The sequence below is a fragment of the Perca flavescens genome, chromosome 15 (genome assembly GCF_004354835.1).
Source record: "Perca flavescens isolate YP-PL-M2 chromosome 15, PFLA_1.0, whole genome shotgun sequence".
NCBI classification, from domain to species: domain Eukaryota; kingdom Metazoa; phylum Chordata; class Actinopteri; order Perciformes; family Percidae; genus Perca; species Perca flavescens.
The window spans coordinates 7435058-7450739 of NC_041345.1; the positions used below are offsets into that span (position 1 = coordinate 7435058).

Consider the following 15682-nt stretch of genomic DNA (forward strand, 5'->3'; position numbering starts at 1 on the left):
TACGCTTATAAATTCAGATCTTTGTATGATATCATGATTAAGTTACATGCTCTAGGCCTATATTACAGAAGTAGCAAAGAGACTGTGCATGTCAACATCTTGAGTATCATACGTATTTTGCTGTAACTTTATACCTGTTCGGCTGCAGGGGGTAATAATGTGTATTTTTCATTGTGCAGTCTCTGTCAAAATATCTCAACACAAGGCCCACTTACTTTGTGTTTCTAAAGCTTTCAGCCACATCCCGTGGCGTTCCTCGGAGGGTGGAGTTGCTCCGGTGTAATGCAATTTGATGAAGAAGAAGGAAAACAAAAAAGGCTACCATGACCTTTCTAACTGGGACCACGTTTGTTTTAATTTAAAGAGGCCCTTGACAGCTGACAACGATGCACACGGTTTAAAAATTAGATTCCGCAGGTGGATGCAGCCTTTGCTTACGTTCGCTGCGCTGCTGCCATCTTGTGGATTATTTCAGCAGCGCTTCGGCGCTTCCGTTCAGTTTGAACCTAGCAAGTAGCCGTAAGGAGGAGCAAACGTCGCCTTAGCAACGGATAGGGTTATGGAATGAGTAGCACCAATATTCTTCTAAACTGGGTTGAATTCCTTATAAAATTTAAATGCGCTTTAAATTTTCACGTTACTAACTGAAGCCGTGATGGCTACAAGCAACCCGTCAGTGTTTCTTCTCTCGGTTAACGGACAAATTGAGGGAGCAAACGTAAGTGGTGCTTTTGAGTTTAGCCTAGCCTAGCAGCAGCTAATTTCAACCAGCTCGCGTTACGTTAACACTTAGCTAGCCAGCTAGCGTCATACCTTGGCGTGAATTTGTCTTAATCAATCTGAGTTTGTGTTTCATTACTTTCATGTATTAATGTGATATTAGGTGATATTTTTGTTGTGTTTCAGTTTCCAGAGTATGACAACTTATACTGCAAATATTGTTTTGTCTACGGCCACGACTGGGCTCCCACGTCGGTGAGTAGCTGGCTTTACTCAATTTATGTTCGGTAATAAATTAGCTAGTATTTTAATGTTGTGGTCTAACTAACTACTCTATCTATCGTTGTCTAAGGTTAAATACCGCTGGTAAATTTAAAGTCAAGCCATGTATTGCATGTTTGCATGTAGAAGCTCTTCTGTAAGGGAAATAGTCTCAAATAAAGAATATCCTACGTATTTTTTTTACCTCTGAATTGTAAATTGAAGTAATGTTAACACAAAGTCTCAGAAAATGTATGTTATGTGATGGTTGTCTATGTCAATAAGTAAATGAACTATCAAGCAATCCCAACGAATCAAAAAAAAAACACTTATGTCATGTCATGTCATGTCCAGACAATATAGAACCCTTGTCACATGCGTACACTCTTTGCAAAATAAAGTAGACGTATGTCTGGTGATAATCTTTTTAGCGAGTCTTTGTGTCTGTTTCTCTGTAGGGGTTGGAAGAAGGCATCACTCAAATAACATGTAAAGGAAGTGAGTCCTCACACAGATTAATATGGAACTTTCCACTGGAGACAACGTTTAAGAGCACAAACCCCTCTGGATGTGAGCATTACACACACACACACACACACACACACACACACACACACACACACACACACATTTGACACAAAGCTGTTTCTTAGCCTTCATATATACATTAAAGGTCCCATGACATGGTGCTCTTTGGATGCTTTTATATAGACCTTAGTGGTCCCCTAATACTGTATCTGAAGTCTCTTTTATATAGACCTTAGTGGTCCCCTAATACTGTATCTGAAGTCTCTTTCCCGAAATTCAACCTTGGTGCAGAATAACAGCCACTAGAGCCAGTCCCACAATGAGCTTTCCTTAGTATGTGCCATTTCTGTGTCTGTAGCTTTAAATGCTATTGAGGAGGAGAGAGAGAGGAGGGGGGGGGGCAAGGTGGAGGGTGTGGCCTTGACCAACTGCCACTTTGCTTGTTTGCAAGCCATGATGTCTCTCTCTCTCATGGGTGGGCCAAATTCTCTGGGCGGGCAAAGCAGAGAAAGGGGAGGTAACCTTGGTCTTTATGACCTCATAAGGAGAAGATTCCAGATCGGCCCATCTGAGTTTTCATTTTCTCAAAGGCAGAGCAGGATACCCAGGACTCGGTTTACACCTGTCGCCATTTCTAGCCACCGGGGGACCATAGGCAGGCTGGGGGAACTCATATTAATGTTAAAAAACCTCAAAGTGAAATTTTCATGCCATGGGACCTTTAATAATTGGTATACATGCAGTTTAGTGTCCCAAATTATTTTCCAAAAACGGAGTGTCCCAAATGATGAGGGTCTTATTTGAGACATGTTGCCCTAACCATAACCATAACCCAAACACGTTACAACTGTTAAACAGGTGGTTTAGCAGGTTCATATTTAAGGACATTGTATGGGGAATTTGGGAGACTAAACTACACGTAGAATCTTCCATAGGGAATTTGGGACACATTAATAAACATCTCTTATGTCACATGTAAATAACACTAAGAGAAAATATAGCTGGTTCAAAATGAAGACGTCATTTTCCTTTCCCAGGGCCTCAGCTCGTAGTGAGTGTGTACGGTCCAGATGCGTTTGGCAACGATGTGGTCAGAGGCTATGGAGCAACACACATCCCCTTCACACCTGGACAGTCAGTATTACCTCCATCTACTTCTTTTTTTTAAGGAACGCCAATCTTTGCACCAAATCCTTGCATCAAATGCACATCACTGCCTAAAGCATGGGAATATTGCTCGTTTCCCTCACAAAAACTAAGCTTGAACATAGCGAGGTGCAATCTGATTTAGATTTTTTTTGTTTACATGCTCTTGTTTATTGTCTGTATTTTAATTTTTTTTTTTTTTTTTTTAGACACACACGAACCATCCCCATGTTTGTTCCTGAGCCCACATGGAGACTACAGAAATTCACGAGGTGCGATGTGTGAACAGTCGTGCGTTTGTGTGTTCATTTTTCTGTCTCAGCAGCTGAAGGCGCTGCGTCTGACGAGAAGTGCCTGGTGGGGGGAGCAGCCGATATGGTGTATGGTGTTCTTGTATTTTTACTTTTATTATTATTTCTTGTTATTCTTTGTGGATGTTGTGTGTCTTATACCTGCTGCTGTAACACAGTCATTTCCCAGTTTGGGATTAATAAAGTCCATCTATCTATATCTCAGTGTTAGCAAATATTTACTGCTGCTGTAAGTCTTACTGAGGATACAGCCTTGAGTACTTCATTGGTATGCGTTGTTTGCCAGCTGCTGTTATCAGTGTATGGAAAGACAGACATACAAAGGTATTACCACTTCCTTTCAACTCACACCAAGACAGTAAGCTATTAGAGATGCTAAAGTAGTGCAAGGATTTGCAATTTAGATGGCACTATTGGATGCATATTTAGTTTTCTCTCCAAGTTGATGTAGTAGGTGGTGCTTTCTTGCTCATGCACTCATCCTAGTTGTACTTTACATAGCAGTTATATTAACACCTCACTTCCTATCTGCCAGAGAGGATTTTTCATGTGAACCTCAGTTCACTTGAAGGGTTAATACTGTACCTCTGCCTCTCTCTGTAGTTTAACATGTTTTTTCCTATTTTTTGTTTTGTTTAGCTGGCTGTTAGGACGGCGGCCAGAGTACACAGACCCTAAAGTAGTGGCCCAGGGTGAAGGCAGAGAAGGTATGTTGTGCATTGGTCTGTATTTCTCTTTTTACATTGTTTACATTGACATGTTAGGTACGCAGCAATTCTCACCTTTTCACAGAAAAACATTTGGTTGAACAAAAAACAGACATTTCTAAAATGAGTCCCTTATTAGTAGGGAGGTTACTTTTGAGCTGATCTGGACTATATCACAAAATGATCTGGATCCATGAAAAGCAGATATATGTTCTCTCCAATAAATGTAGATGTGGATGAGTATTATACTGCAAGACTAAAAATACACTCTTCAATCCCCATTTAAGTCTAATAGTACATTTTCAGGTTACAATTGTGTCTGAAACGTTTTCCATCACGTCCTGTTTGTGTTGCAGTGACGCGGGTTTGCTCCCAAGGCTTCGTCACCGTCTCCTTTCACATCATTACTAAAGACATCAAGAAACTGGGTTACGACACGGGACCCTCGAGCCTCGCACACACACCGTCTGCCACATCTGGCTGGTCGACTGTGGACCAACCGTACAACGTGGAATAACAAAAGACCGTTTGTCTTTACGCTCAAGGATGTCCCTGCCAAAAACAAAAAACCACAACTCTCAAAAGGACTGGTTTACTTCCAGTTAGAATAGAAATCCACACTACTGCAACGCATACATACATACATACCAACACTCCTTTGCCTAGTGTTTTTTAGTCAAAATGAAATTTATTTGAATGAGATTTTATTAGATGTATAAGCAGTTTCAGATAATATCTTGAATTTTTCAGTTTTACTATATTTTTTACTTTTTTTCTCAAATAAATGAACTTGACCTCTAAATTGTTCACGTTTGGAAGTATTGAGCATATGTTGTTACATAAGTCACTGTGATTGTTTGGACACTTGGTTAAATAAATAGGACACAGACAGTGGAGTTACAGAGCTGAAGTGATACATTTTATTTTGAACCAAAGCAGCTACAGATGTCCTCATCCAACAGGGTGTGGCCTGCTGCGTTCATTTGTTTAGATGCCGTTAAAATATCACGGTGACTTTTCCTACAAAAACCCATTACACAGAATAATAAGGTATACAGAGGAACAGTATGTTACAATAGTACAAATGATAAATTATATTATACAGTTATAATGCCAACAGATTGAGCACATATCCAATAAAAAAAAAGCAGCCTGCTCCCAGTACTATGAGAAGGGTAAATAGACAGACACGGAAAAGATTAAAAGGAGGCCGTTTATGCATATAAAGACAGACAGTCCATAAGGTCAGTTAGTCCTCTTGATAAAAGCATAGTGAATACATAGTAACACGCAGAGGAGCTCGCTACGCACAGGCCACATTTTCACTGCACCATAGCCACGACTGTGAAACTGCTGCCAGGGATCAAGAAAAAGTGTTCAACTGCAGTGACATCGGACTGTTTGGGAGTGCTGAATTTGTTCAAGACAGCATTGTTTACGTTTTGTGTTTCCAATGCATCCATAACAACCTTTTTCACAAATCGCTGGAGTGAAGTTAAAAGGTCAGGCCGCAGTGAAATCAAGGCCAGTGAGGAAGTCTTAGCTAGTATATCATAGTAGCATTTTAATAAACAAGACTTTTATTAGCAAATCTAACTTTGCAAAACACATCAAGCGTTAAGTCTTCTTATCTTTTTTTTTTTTTCTTACTTTTCCAACTCCAATTTTTGCATATATTTAGTTGAGATTAAAAATGTTTGCTGGTCTGCAAGTAAGTGTCACATCCATTCATTCAGGACCCCGAGCATAAAAGTCATCACCCACCTTCAGCATCATCAAATTCATACACACGGTTGGAGTTGCCCCCTCCTTTTGCCTGAGAGAAATGAAAGTCTGTGTTTAGTGGAAATACCAAGGGTCCTGTGGTGTAGCTATCATACCACAGCAGACCAGGAGAGGGCGCCAACGCACACCAAAAGGAAAAAGAAAAAACACCACCTCCACAGTAATTACATTGGCAGTGATATCAACAGAACTGAAGAGTTGGGGGAAACAGCAACCTAAAGAGAAGGATCTATACACCGGGCACAATTCATCAGCTGAATTTCAACTACCCACTTTTTTTAACCAATATAAGAGACAGACGCTTAGCTTGCCGTTAGTAAATGTGCCGATATTCAGCCAACAGTAACACTTTCTTACACAAACTCTTGAACAAACTGTAAATTAGCACTGAAATATATATAAAAACCAATGGATTGATAAACAGAAGAAAAAAAAATGTCAGTGAAGTGTGACCCTACTGTTTAAACTATTCAAAGTACGACTTCCTCAGAAATCACAGTCCCTATGACTTTGGTAACAGTTGTGCTTCTAAGAGAAGAGAATTACGTAGCCTACCCATAGGGTGAAAAAAAAATCTACAATGACAGAAAATAGACAAAAGAGAGAATGAAGATGATACATGGCTTAGCTAGCACACCGCTCCAAAACTCTGAAAGGCTTGGCTATGGATTTACATCTAAATTAGTAAATAACAACAAAAAAGTGACCAACAAAATGAACAACGGCTTGTTTACATGACACGTCTCACTGTTTGCTGCGGGATTCCCTGTGCTATCAATAGACTGATCCTGGAACTGCCCTGTGTGAGTGTGTGCGAGAGTGTGTGTGTCCACCCAGTAATGTTCTTGTACATAGATTAGCCACAGTAAATCCACTTGGAGGTAAACTCTCTTCATGATGCCGAGCGGTTGACTTGCTCTTTAAACCCAGAGCTTGCTCGGCAACCCTGTCACCATAGTAACACTCCTTGATATATGGTTGCACAAAAAACACATGCAAGCACACACACACACCCCCCCACACACACACACACACACACACACACACACGCAGATGTCTACATTATTCCCCCGTTTTTACTTGCACTTCAGAAACTACCTAAAGCCGTTTCTAAGTCGGTTTCTAGTGACTGAGTGAGAAATGGAAAACCTGCTCATTAAAGTACACTTGGAAGCTACACGTATCTCTCATGCAAACTGTGTGCGCACACACAACCCACCCTTTTCCCTTTGACCCTAGAAACAAACTAAAAAGAAGAAAAACTGTCCCACGATGCCTCAGTGCATCCATATATGTTCCGATAGCAAAATACCGATGCCATCACAGTTCATGTATTTAATTTTTTTTTATCTAAACGCACACTGGGGGAGACTTAGTAACAAATGCATCAACGTGTGGCCGTTAGTATCCAAGCGTTAACAGTACACCTGCGTGTGGGCGCACACACATTGGCAGAAATTGCGTTTACACATCTTTTCAACCCCTAGGACAAGGGGTTCACCCCCTTTGATAAATGTTCATTGTTAATCCCGTGACCACGGGAGGGTCAAAGTTCACGTGGAGGATCGGAAAAAGGTCCAAGTTGACAGGAAGTGACCAGACGAGAGTTGTGACCGAGTGGTACCGAGAGCTGAGGCTGTGTGTTGTTTAAGCCGTTTTAGCGGCTAGCCTCCTTCCCTACGCTAAGGTGTAACGGTGAGCCCAACAGTCGCAGACAGAAAAAAAAAAAAAGAAAATAGACATAAAATTGTGCAAAATCCCTGCTTAGACACACACACACACACACACACACACACACACACACACACACACACACACACACACACACACACACACACACACACACACACACACACACACACACACACACACACACACACACACACACACACACACACTCACTCACTCTCTCATCCGTACTCCAGTGTGTATAAGTAAAACCCACTGGAATATACAGGGTAAAAGTACTGAGATCACACACACGCACACACGCAGGGCTTATAAAAGATTAGCTCAAGTGAAGAGATAAGATCCTGGCGTTAGTATGGTCTGACTCTCCTGTCACTCCACCACAGAAGAAGAACAGAGCAGTCCTAAGGGAAGAAGTGAGGGAGAGGAGGCGAGTGAATGAGAGACAGGGAGGAGGGGCCCTGTCTCTGTGGAAAGACTGTAAACACCACCGCTACTGTTTAAATCCGTAGACAGATTAAAACTCTCCGCGGTCATCAACACCATCGTCGGATCAATATGGAGCACACAGGACTAGGCAGCTTGTAGCATTGAGACAAAGGAGGAAGGAGTAAAGGAGTGTGTTAAGGTGGGGGGTGAGGTCAGACTGGGACTACGACCTGGCTAGGAGTTGGTTATGAAGGGATAGAAGGGATAAGATATCTCCTTGTTCATTTTGAAGCTTCTTAAGGAGCCAAAGTGGAAGAGAGAGAGAGAGTAAGAGAGAGAGAGGAGGTGTTACTATGGGGAAAGTCGCCCCCCCCCCCCGGTCACCCCCTCACAAAAGGAAGGGGTTGGTGGTTCCCGTGGGCTGCGTCCCGGCCTGGGGCGGCATGCTCATCAGGGGCTGGGGCAAGGACATGGAGCCCGGCATCCCCGCACTCATCCCCACACCTCCGACCATCCCGGGCATGGCACGGGCCATGGGGGCAATGCCTGCCAGGGGGACCATGGTGATGGGCTGAGCAGGCCCCGAGGAGATGGCCATGGGCTCGGCCATGCCAAAGCTGGCGGGCATGGGGCTCACCCGCATCTGGTTGAGGGTCGGGGGGGCTGGCTGGCTCACTTGGAAGGGGTTGGCGTGGGCTGCTGAAGCTGGAGCAGGAGCTGGAGCAGAGCCACCTGAACAGAGGAAGGAAACGAATGACCTGGAGCTCACAGAGTACCAGCACAGTGTACAGTACAAGTTGAGTTGGGCTCTACAATGAGATGAATATTATTGCGATAAATAGAACTAAATCTTCATATTCTTGTTATTTTAAAATATTATTTCAAAACTATCCTCCTCCTAGTAATACTATTATTTTATGAATTGAATCAGGCATGATTCATCTCTCTGCCCTCGGAGTTTACTGCTGGAATAGACGGGACATGGTCAATGATTCAACATTAATCTGTGCAGATGGGTGTGTATGCCTGTGTGTGTTCAGACCTGTACCTTGATGTCCATGTCTCTTGTCTTACCAACCACACTTCCTGGCTAGCACACTGTTATCTTATCATTTTGAGTAGGAACATTTCAAGTAGGGCTGGGCAATATATCAATATTATATTGATATTCGTGATATGAGACTAGATATCGTCTTAGATTTTATATCGTAAATGGCTTTAGGGTTGTCTTTTCCTGGTTTTAAAGGCTGCATTACAGTAAAGTGATGTAATATCCTGTGTTACCAGACTGTTCTAGTTCTGCTATTATTTTTACCTTTACCCACTTAGTCATTATATCTACATTACTGAAGACTATTTATCTTAAATCTCATTGTGAAGATATTTTGTTAAAGCACCAATTGTCAACCCTATAATATCGCCACAATATCGACATCGAAGTATTAGGACAAGAATATCACGATATCCGATTCTCTCCATATTGCCCAGCCCAAATTTCAAGTTTTGGAAACAACCTCCTCATATTTTCTTTTTCATCCCCCCACCTGTTGAAGCCAAGAATGGGTTGACAACTGGCGCAGGCTGGGCTGGTTTGGTCACCAGGGAGTCCAGATTGACCAGGGCAGCATTGGGACCCAAGAAGGACTCCGGAGTCTTTCTAGTCGGGTTTGTGGTGGCAGACATAGAAAGGGAGCTGGGCAGGGAGTCGAAGAGGTCCATGCTGCTGCTGCTAGCGAGACTGGCTTGGGAGGGGAGAGAGGATGCTACGCCCCCATCACCTGCCGAACAAAGACCAGTTGTTTTGGTGAAAAACTGCTACTGAACTTCTCTTTGAGGGAACAAAATAAAACACTTAGACATTATGAAGGACAAGATTTCTTTTCTGGTCTTGAACTGCAGAGGTCTTTATAAGTCTGTAATTACCACACGAGAACAGAGTACGTGACAGGTTTGTTTGTATTTGTAATACTGAACTGCTAAATACACTCACATTTTGCGTTATAAAAAGGTCTAATAGATATTTAAAGATTTATTCAAAGATATCCTCAGTTTCTGCTCTCACTTGTCAGCCCCCCTCCCCCCCAGAACAACCAAACACAGCGCCCACCTGTACATGAGCACCTACGCTGAAATTTAGCATGAAATAAAATTGAGTTTATGTAATAAAATGATCAATAGATGCTTTTATGAGAGGCCATCAATGGCAGACAGCCTGGCTGTTGTTTTTTTTTTTGCGGCAGCAGGCAGACAGCAGAAGAGACATTCATTAATGCGCTCGCACATGAAAACGCAAAAACCCAGCATGGCAGCAGCAACGTAAAAGGTCTTCTCAGAACAGCAACTGAGACGCATCAGAGCCATGATAAGATCAGACAGGCCTAGTGTGTATTAGAGTCCCGTAAATGCTACAGATTTCAGCCAGAGCTGACTCAATTAGTAACATTTCTACAACTCATCCTGCAGCTCATCCTTAACATCACTGGATTGTGTGTCCTCCACCCTTCTGGGAAAAGTCATTTTGTACGCCTGTGTTTATGTTCCTTCTCACCTTGAGTCCTTGACTGTATCAGAATTGTTTGTGTTGAGCTGGAGCAAAACTCCGACACCAATGTCACTTTCCCACACCCAGAGACTGCCAAACCACATAGGGAAAAACACTCAAGACCTGTGCCAAACGGTTCACTGGAACCCCCCCCTCACATACCAACCTGAATGGAGTTGTGAATGGGTTTAATTCAAAAATTTTGGAACATGTTGGTTCAGATGAACCAAACGGATCACAAAAGGGATTCCATAAACTGAATGGCCCAGGTCTAATAATGGATTTAGTAATAAACACATAAAAGCTGCATCACATTGCACCACAGTGATATGGGACCAAACCAGAGCAAACTGATATTTTTACAGCATTTGATAGGATTACTGCATCATTGGATTGCATTTGCAGTGGAAAAATCATCCAACAACATGACTCCAGTGGTGTTAACACCGTCTTTGCTCAGGTCTGGTGATATTTACATACAAAGACAAAGACATGTGGGTGCCTTTGCCCCACAGAGACATTGTATCTGCAGACAGGCATCGTTTAAAACACCGAGGGAAAACAACACAGACTCCGTGTCATTAGAGAGACAAAGACAAGGGTGAGTACCAGTGGGGACAGAGGAGGAAGAGCGCAGGCTGTCAAATTCTGAGTAGTCCTCTTTAGACGTACCGTTGGATGCATTGAACAGGTCAAAGCTACCTGAAAGGGGACAACGCGCACACACGCACAGACACACACACACAGCAGACACATACATAGACAGATGGAAACAGACCATACAAGAATTAATGAGTATGGATAATTTGGTCAACTAACACAAACAAAGGGGAACAAAAAACAAGTGAAAGCATGCAGATGTATATAAGCATTTGTTGTGTGCTGTATGTTGCCCAGTTGACAAAGCAGTTAGGTCTTTGAGACACTTGCCAGCCATTTATTAGAAATCTTTTCCATTTCTTAAAATAGAGAGAACTCAAATAGTGCAAACGTCCATAAATACTTAACGATTTTCCAAATATCTTTTAGCCTCTAATACATAATTCCCAGACAATGACTGATGAAAAAAATGAACCTCTATGGTGGAGGTACAGTTGACTGGTGAATTTTGTAAATGCCCTAGTAACTGATACTTGTGGACAAAACCCCAAAAAATTAAATAAAAACGCTACTCTTCCCCTGATGGTCACCTGTGTTGGAAGTTTTGGGGCGGGCGGCTGCGGAGCCCCAGGGGTCAGCGGCAGGAGTAGAGTTTGATGCCCAGGGATCAGCACTCTTCATGGGTGGAACAGAAGGAGTAACACCCCATGGGTCCACTGGGGCTGTTGGCTTAGGTGCAGACCCTGGAGAGTAGGGGAGGATGAGGGTTGGATGAAGCATGCAAAACGTAAGGGCAAGTTGGATAGGAAGAGGAGGAGGGACAGAGGAAGAGAGTAGGAGAAAGGTAAAATAAAGATAAGTGGTTTCATGCAGGTTCTGATAGCAGGTGTATTTGATCTGACCCATTCTAAAACTACTGCTCATCTGTCCTTCTCCTTTCCCCCTTTAAAGGTTAACTACCGTTGTTTGTTAGTTTAACCCTATTTTCCAATTTTTTTTTCTAAGTGACTGATGGGAACAACAATCTTTGAAATTGGTCCTGTATTAAGCAAGATCGCTGCAGTCGGCAGCGGCGAATCAGGCTACAATGTAAGTTATGGGGCAATTGTCCAGCCTGTATTTACTTTCACGAAAGTGCTCGTTTGGCCACCGACAGGCTCTCACAGGTCCGACAACATTATGGAAAGGATTTATTTTTTTTTATTTTTTTTAACATAAAAAACATCCACAAAATTGCGTTCGCTAAACCCACCAGACTCCATGTAAATAAAACTGTGATTTTAGCATCGTAAAATACACTTCATTCAAAGTCGACAGAAACTAAATAAAACTATGAAAAGCCGTTTTGGATCCTCTTTCCATTTGTACAACATCACAACTATATTTTGGTTGAAGTGAACACAGTTTACAGATTTACATGTGAAAATCTGTTTGCTCTATACGCACTAAAATTATTGCTTTTTTTTTTTAATGGAGTCTGGTGGGTTTAGCGCTAGCAACTTCAGAACTGATTCTGGTTAAACAAAAAGGTCTCAAAGAGGTTTTTAAAGGTCTATCTGTGAAGGGATCCTTTCTATAATGTTGTCATACACTTAGAATATTAATCTGAGTCTGTCTGTGGCAAAATAAGCACTTTCATGAAGGTAAATACAAGCAGGACGACTGCCCTATTAACATACATTGTAGCTTGTTTCGCCGATGCAGACTGCAGCGATCTTGCTTAATACTGGACCAATTTTAGAGATTGTCGTTCCCATCAGTCACTTAGACACAAAAACATAGGAAAATAGGGTCCAGGTTGAAAAAAAAACCTGTAGTTACCCTTTAACATTTCAAACTCACTGACAACCTCTTTGCCCTGCCTCTCCACACTAATTTCCTTGATGATATCTTCCTCTAACCTCCTCCCCTCCTCTCTATGCAGTAATGCTGCTGAGCCAGTGGAGCAGCATTCCTATTTAACAAAGAGTCACAGTCATAGGAGCTGCAGGTGGAGAGCAGAGACGACACAAACAGAAAAACTGTCTCTATATACTAATATATACTAAAAAAAAGTGTGTCTGTGTGTCGATATCATCTCATATGACCATTTCCAGTGAAGAGAGTGTATGTGTATATACCATAAGAGTGCCAGGGGTCTTCTAAAGCAGAGGCTGCCGCAACCCCGGCTCCAACTCCGGCCCCCCAGGGGTCAGCACGGGCACCAGGCTCAGGGACATCCATCAGATCCATTAAAGATGATTGTGGCTAGAAAGAGACAGAGAAAGTGACCGAGAGACAGGGGGAAAAAAAGAACAAAGAAAGCAGACAGAGAGGAAAAAGAAGAAGAATGGAGAGTAAAGATAGAGAGGGAATGGATGAGGAGGAAAAACGTTGGGAAGGACCGCCTGTTGGTCAGCCATTATCCTCTACAGCACAAATACTATTCAAAAATACCGATGGCGGTCATGTCGTTATGTGCGGAAATAAAAACATGAGCCTTGGTCATGCAGCTGTACTTCTTCACTTTAGCTCTGCGGGCCCTCAAACTCCAGGCAGCCAGCTATTCAGGCAGAATAATGATGAGTAAACTAGGTAGTCTGCTGCCAGGTAGTAGTTTCATTACTGCTCATGAAGCAGCAAAGTGTCAGACAGAAAAAGAGGACAGAGAGAAGCGACTGTTTGTTTCCATGAGCGTGGTCATTATAACAGAATAACATTCAGTCATTGTAGCATCTATGGGTTTGTGAATTTTACCTCTCTCTTCTTCTTGGGCAGTTTTGCCGATTCTGGACCTCCTTTCTTACTCTCCTCCAAGGCCATCTGTAGTCTTAGGTCGTCCCCTCTGCGCAAGCGCTCCTCCTAAACACACACCAAGAGCCCGGTTAGCCCAAGCGGCACATATACAACTTCTCTCAGTTCAGCATCTTTTGAAATCTTAAAATAAGCTGGTTATCCACAGATGTAATATAAACTATCTGCACATTTCAAACACGGCAAGAACAGATAATGACAAGCATGGATTCATGCTCCAGCCCATTAGCATGCGTTTCAATGTATGTGCGTTTGTGCGTTATGTACCTGCTCTGCAGCCTCTCTGCTCATGGCCAGAGCCAGTTGCAGCTGTAGCTCCTCCTCTCCGCTGGTCTGAGGTCTGGCCTGCTCCAGTTCTGAACCCGCGTTGGGAGACGTGGCTGGCAGACACATTCAGAACGTAGGTTAACATCACTGCCACATGGGACTCCATCACAAACTGTATATACTATAATAATAATGATAATAATAATAATAATACGGAAAAATAGGGTCACTGGCTATGGAGCTTCTCTAGGTTAATAGTCCAAAATCAAGTCCTGGTGTAAAAATTACAATCGCATAAATAGATATCACACAGTGTTGTCTAGTAAAGTGGTTCTCAACCTTTTTCAATCGCGATCCTCCAGAGGAAAAAAACAAACAAACAAACAAACAAAAAACAGTAGAAGCACTGTATGCTGACAAGTGGTTTAACACTTTTTGGCATATGATAACTGTAAGCTAGCTTTACTGAAATGGAGCGGACTCGATAGACAGACAGACCGAGCTGTTAACCAGATCAGACCTGATCTACGCGCCACAACTTGTTGCCGATTGTGAATGCTCGAATAATAAATGTAAATAAATAATGCTGTATTTGTGATGACAGTACCGGGATGCCGTGAGCCGCTTTGTACTGTATATATAAAATACATTGTGTGTTGGTGTGTGTGATTAGAAGCCTTCAGTGAGCCTGAATTCAGCTTATTGGATTAGATCAGGCCACGTGCGCAAAAAAAACACACAGACACGCACACACCACACAGGCCAGGTGAAGGAAGTTACAATGCCAAAAGGTAATGTTCATTAAGGTAGACTAGTATTCTTGAATTCAAAGTGGGACTGTGTGTCTTTGAGTTTCGAAACGTGGGAACCGTGGCGTGGGAGGTGATGAAAAGACACCGTGACATCTAGTTGTGGTTGGACCAAAAGGTAGGTTTTGGGTTTAATGTTTTCTGTGCAAATTTGTCAAATACAAAGCTGTTTTAAACATTATAAACAGGAGGCAGTGAAAAGATGGGATGTGAAAATGTAATCTTAATGTTTTGTTGTGATTTTGGGCCAAACGATTCCTCTAAATTTTTATTGTCGTTCTTATTCTCCAACTTAAATAATAAACATGGTCTCTATCCTTCTGCCTGCCTAATTTTTTTTTCCCCCTCCGCCTCCAAACAACAAAGACCGGTCATGACATGCCCTGCTGCTGATGTGGACACTCCCACACAAATACTCACTGGATAATCATAACACCATGATGATCTTGTGTATGGTGTTACATTATGTTAATAGCTGTTCTGAATGCAAGTGGTTAAAGAAAGACACGTAAAAGGCCTTAATGCAGAGGCAAAACAACAACGCTGACACAGATATAACCCGGAAAAAACACTGAAGGTTAGTTTCACTATTTGACGAGCCTCCTCCTGCCTTGTCAAAACGTCTGCAGGAAGTAGACGTCACATAAACATAAATACAGAGTAAATTTGCCACATCAAAATGTTTCCATGATGAGGAAATGGTAGAAAAACAATGTTTTTGTTAAAAAGGAATACTGGTAACATTTCCTTTCACAGGTAAAAGGCTTGGCCTTCAACAAAGACCGGCCATGACATGCCCTGCTGCTGATGTGGACACTCCCACACAAATACTCACTGGATAATCATAACACCATGATGATCTTGTGTATGGTGTTACATTATGTTGATAGCTGTTCTGAATGCAAGTGGTTAAAGAAAGACACGTAAAAGGCCTTAATGCAGAGGCAAAACAACAACACTGACACAGATATAACCCGGAAAAAACACTGAAGGTTAGTTTCACTATTTGACGAGCCTCCTCCTGCCTTGTCAAAACGTCTGCAGGAAGTAGACGTCACATAAACATAAATACAGAGTAAATTTGCCACATCAAAA

The 15682-nt window shown here is 42.3% G+C and overlaps 2 protein-coding genes across 4 annotated transcripts in view; one reads left to right on the top strand and one right to left on the bottom strand.

The window, feature by feature from the left end:
• The first annotated feature begins 241 nt into the window (after positions 1–241).
• Positions 242–4475, top strand: b9d1 (B9 protein domain 1). The gene is made up of 7 exons (XM_028600648.1): positions 242–718; positions 907–975; positions 1440–1551; positions 2547–2643; positions 2865–2927; positions 3606–3673; positions 4030–4475. Exons 1-7 carry the CDS (start codon positions 656–658, stop codon positions 4188–4190), a joined length of 633 nt encoding a protein of 210 aa, XP_028456449.1. The 5' UTR covers positions 242–655; the 3' UTR covers positions 4191–4475.
• A 2824-nt stretch (positions 4476–7299) lies between these two features.
• epn2 (epsin 2) overlaps positions 7300–15682 on the bottom strand; it is a 30290-nt gene continuing 21907 nt past the window's right edge. The window contains exons 4-10 of one of the 3 annotated variants that reach the window (XM_028600645.1): positions 13779–13891; positions 13455–13559; positions 12839–12965; positions 11309–11461; positions 10791–10820; positions 9121–9354; positions 7300–8308 (exon numbers count right to left, since the gene is read on the bottom strand). In XM_028600645.1, the coding sequence (XP_028456446.1) occupies positions 7965–8308; positions 9121–9354; positions 10791–10820; positions 11309–11461; positions 12839–12965; positions 13455–13559; positions 13779–13891 (1106 nt within the window). In that variant the 3' untranslated portion in view covers positions 7300–7964. Of the gene's footprint in view, positions 8309–9120; positions 9355–10727; positions 10821–11308; positions 11462–12838; positions 12966–13454; positions 13560–13778; positions 13892–15682 lie in introns of all 3 variants that reach the window. The other 2 variants (XM_028600644.1, XM_028600647.1) reach the window with 2 other exon arrangements.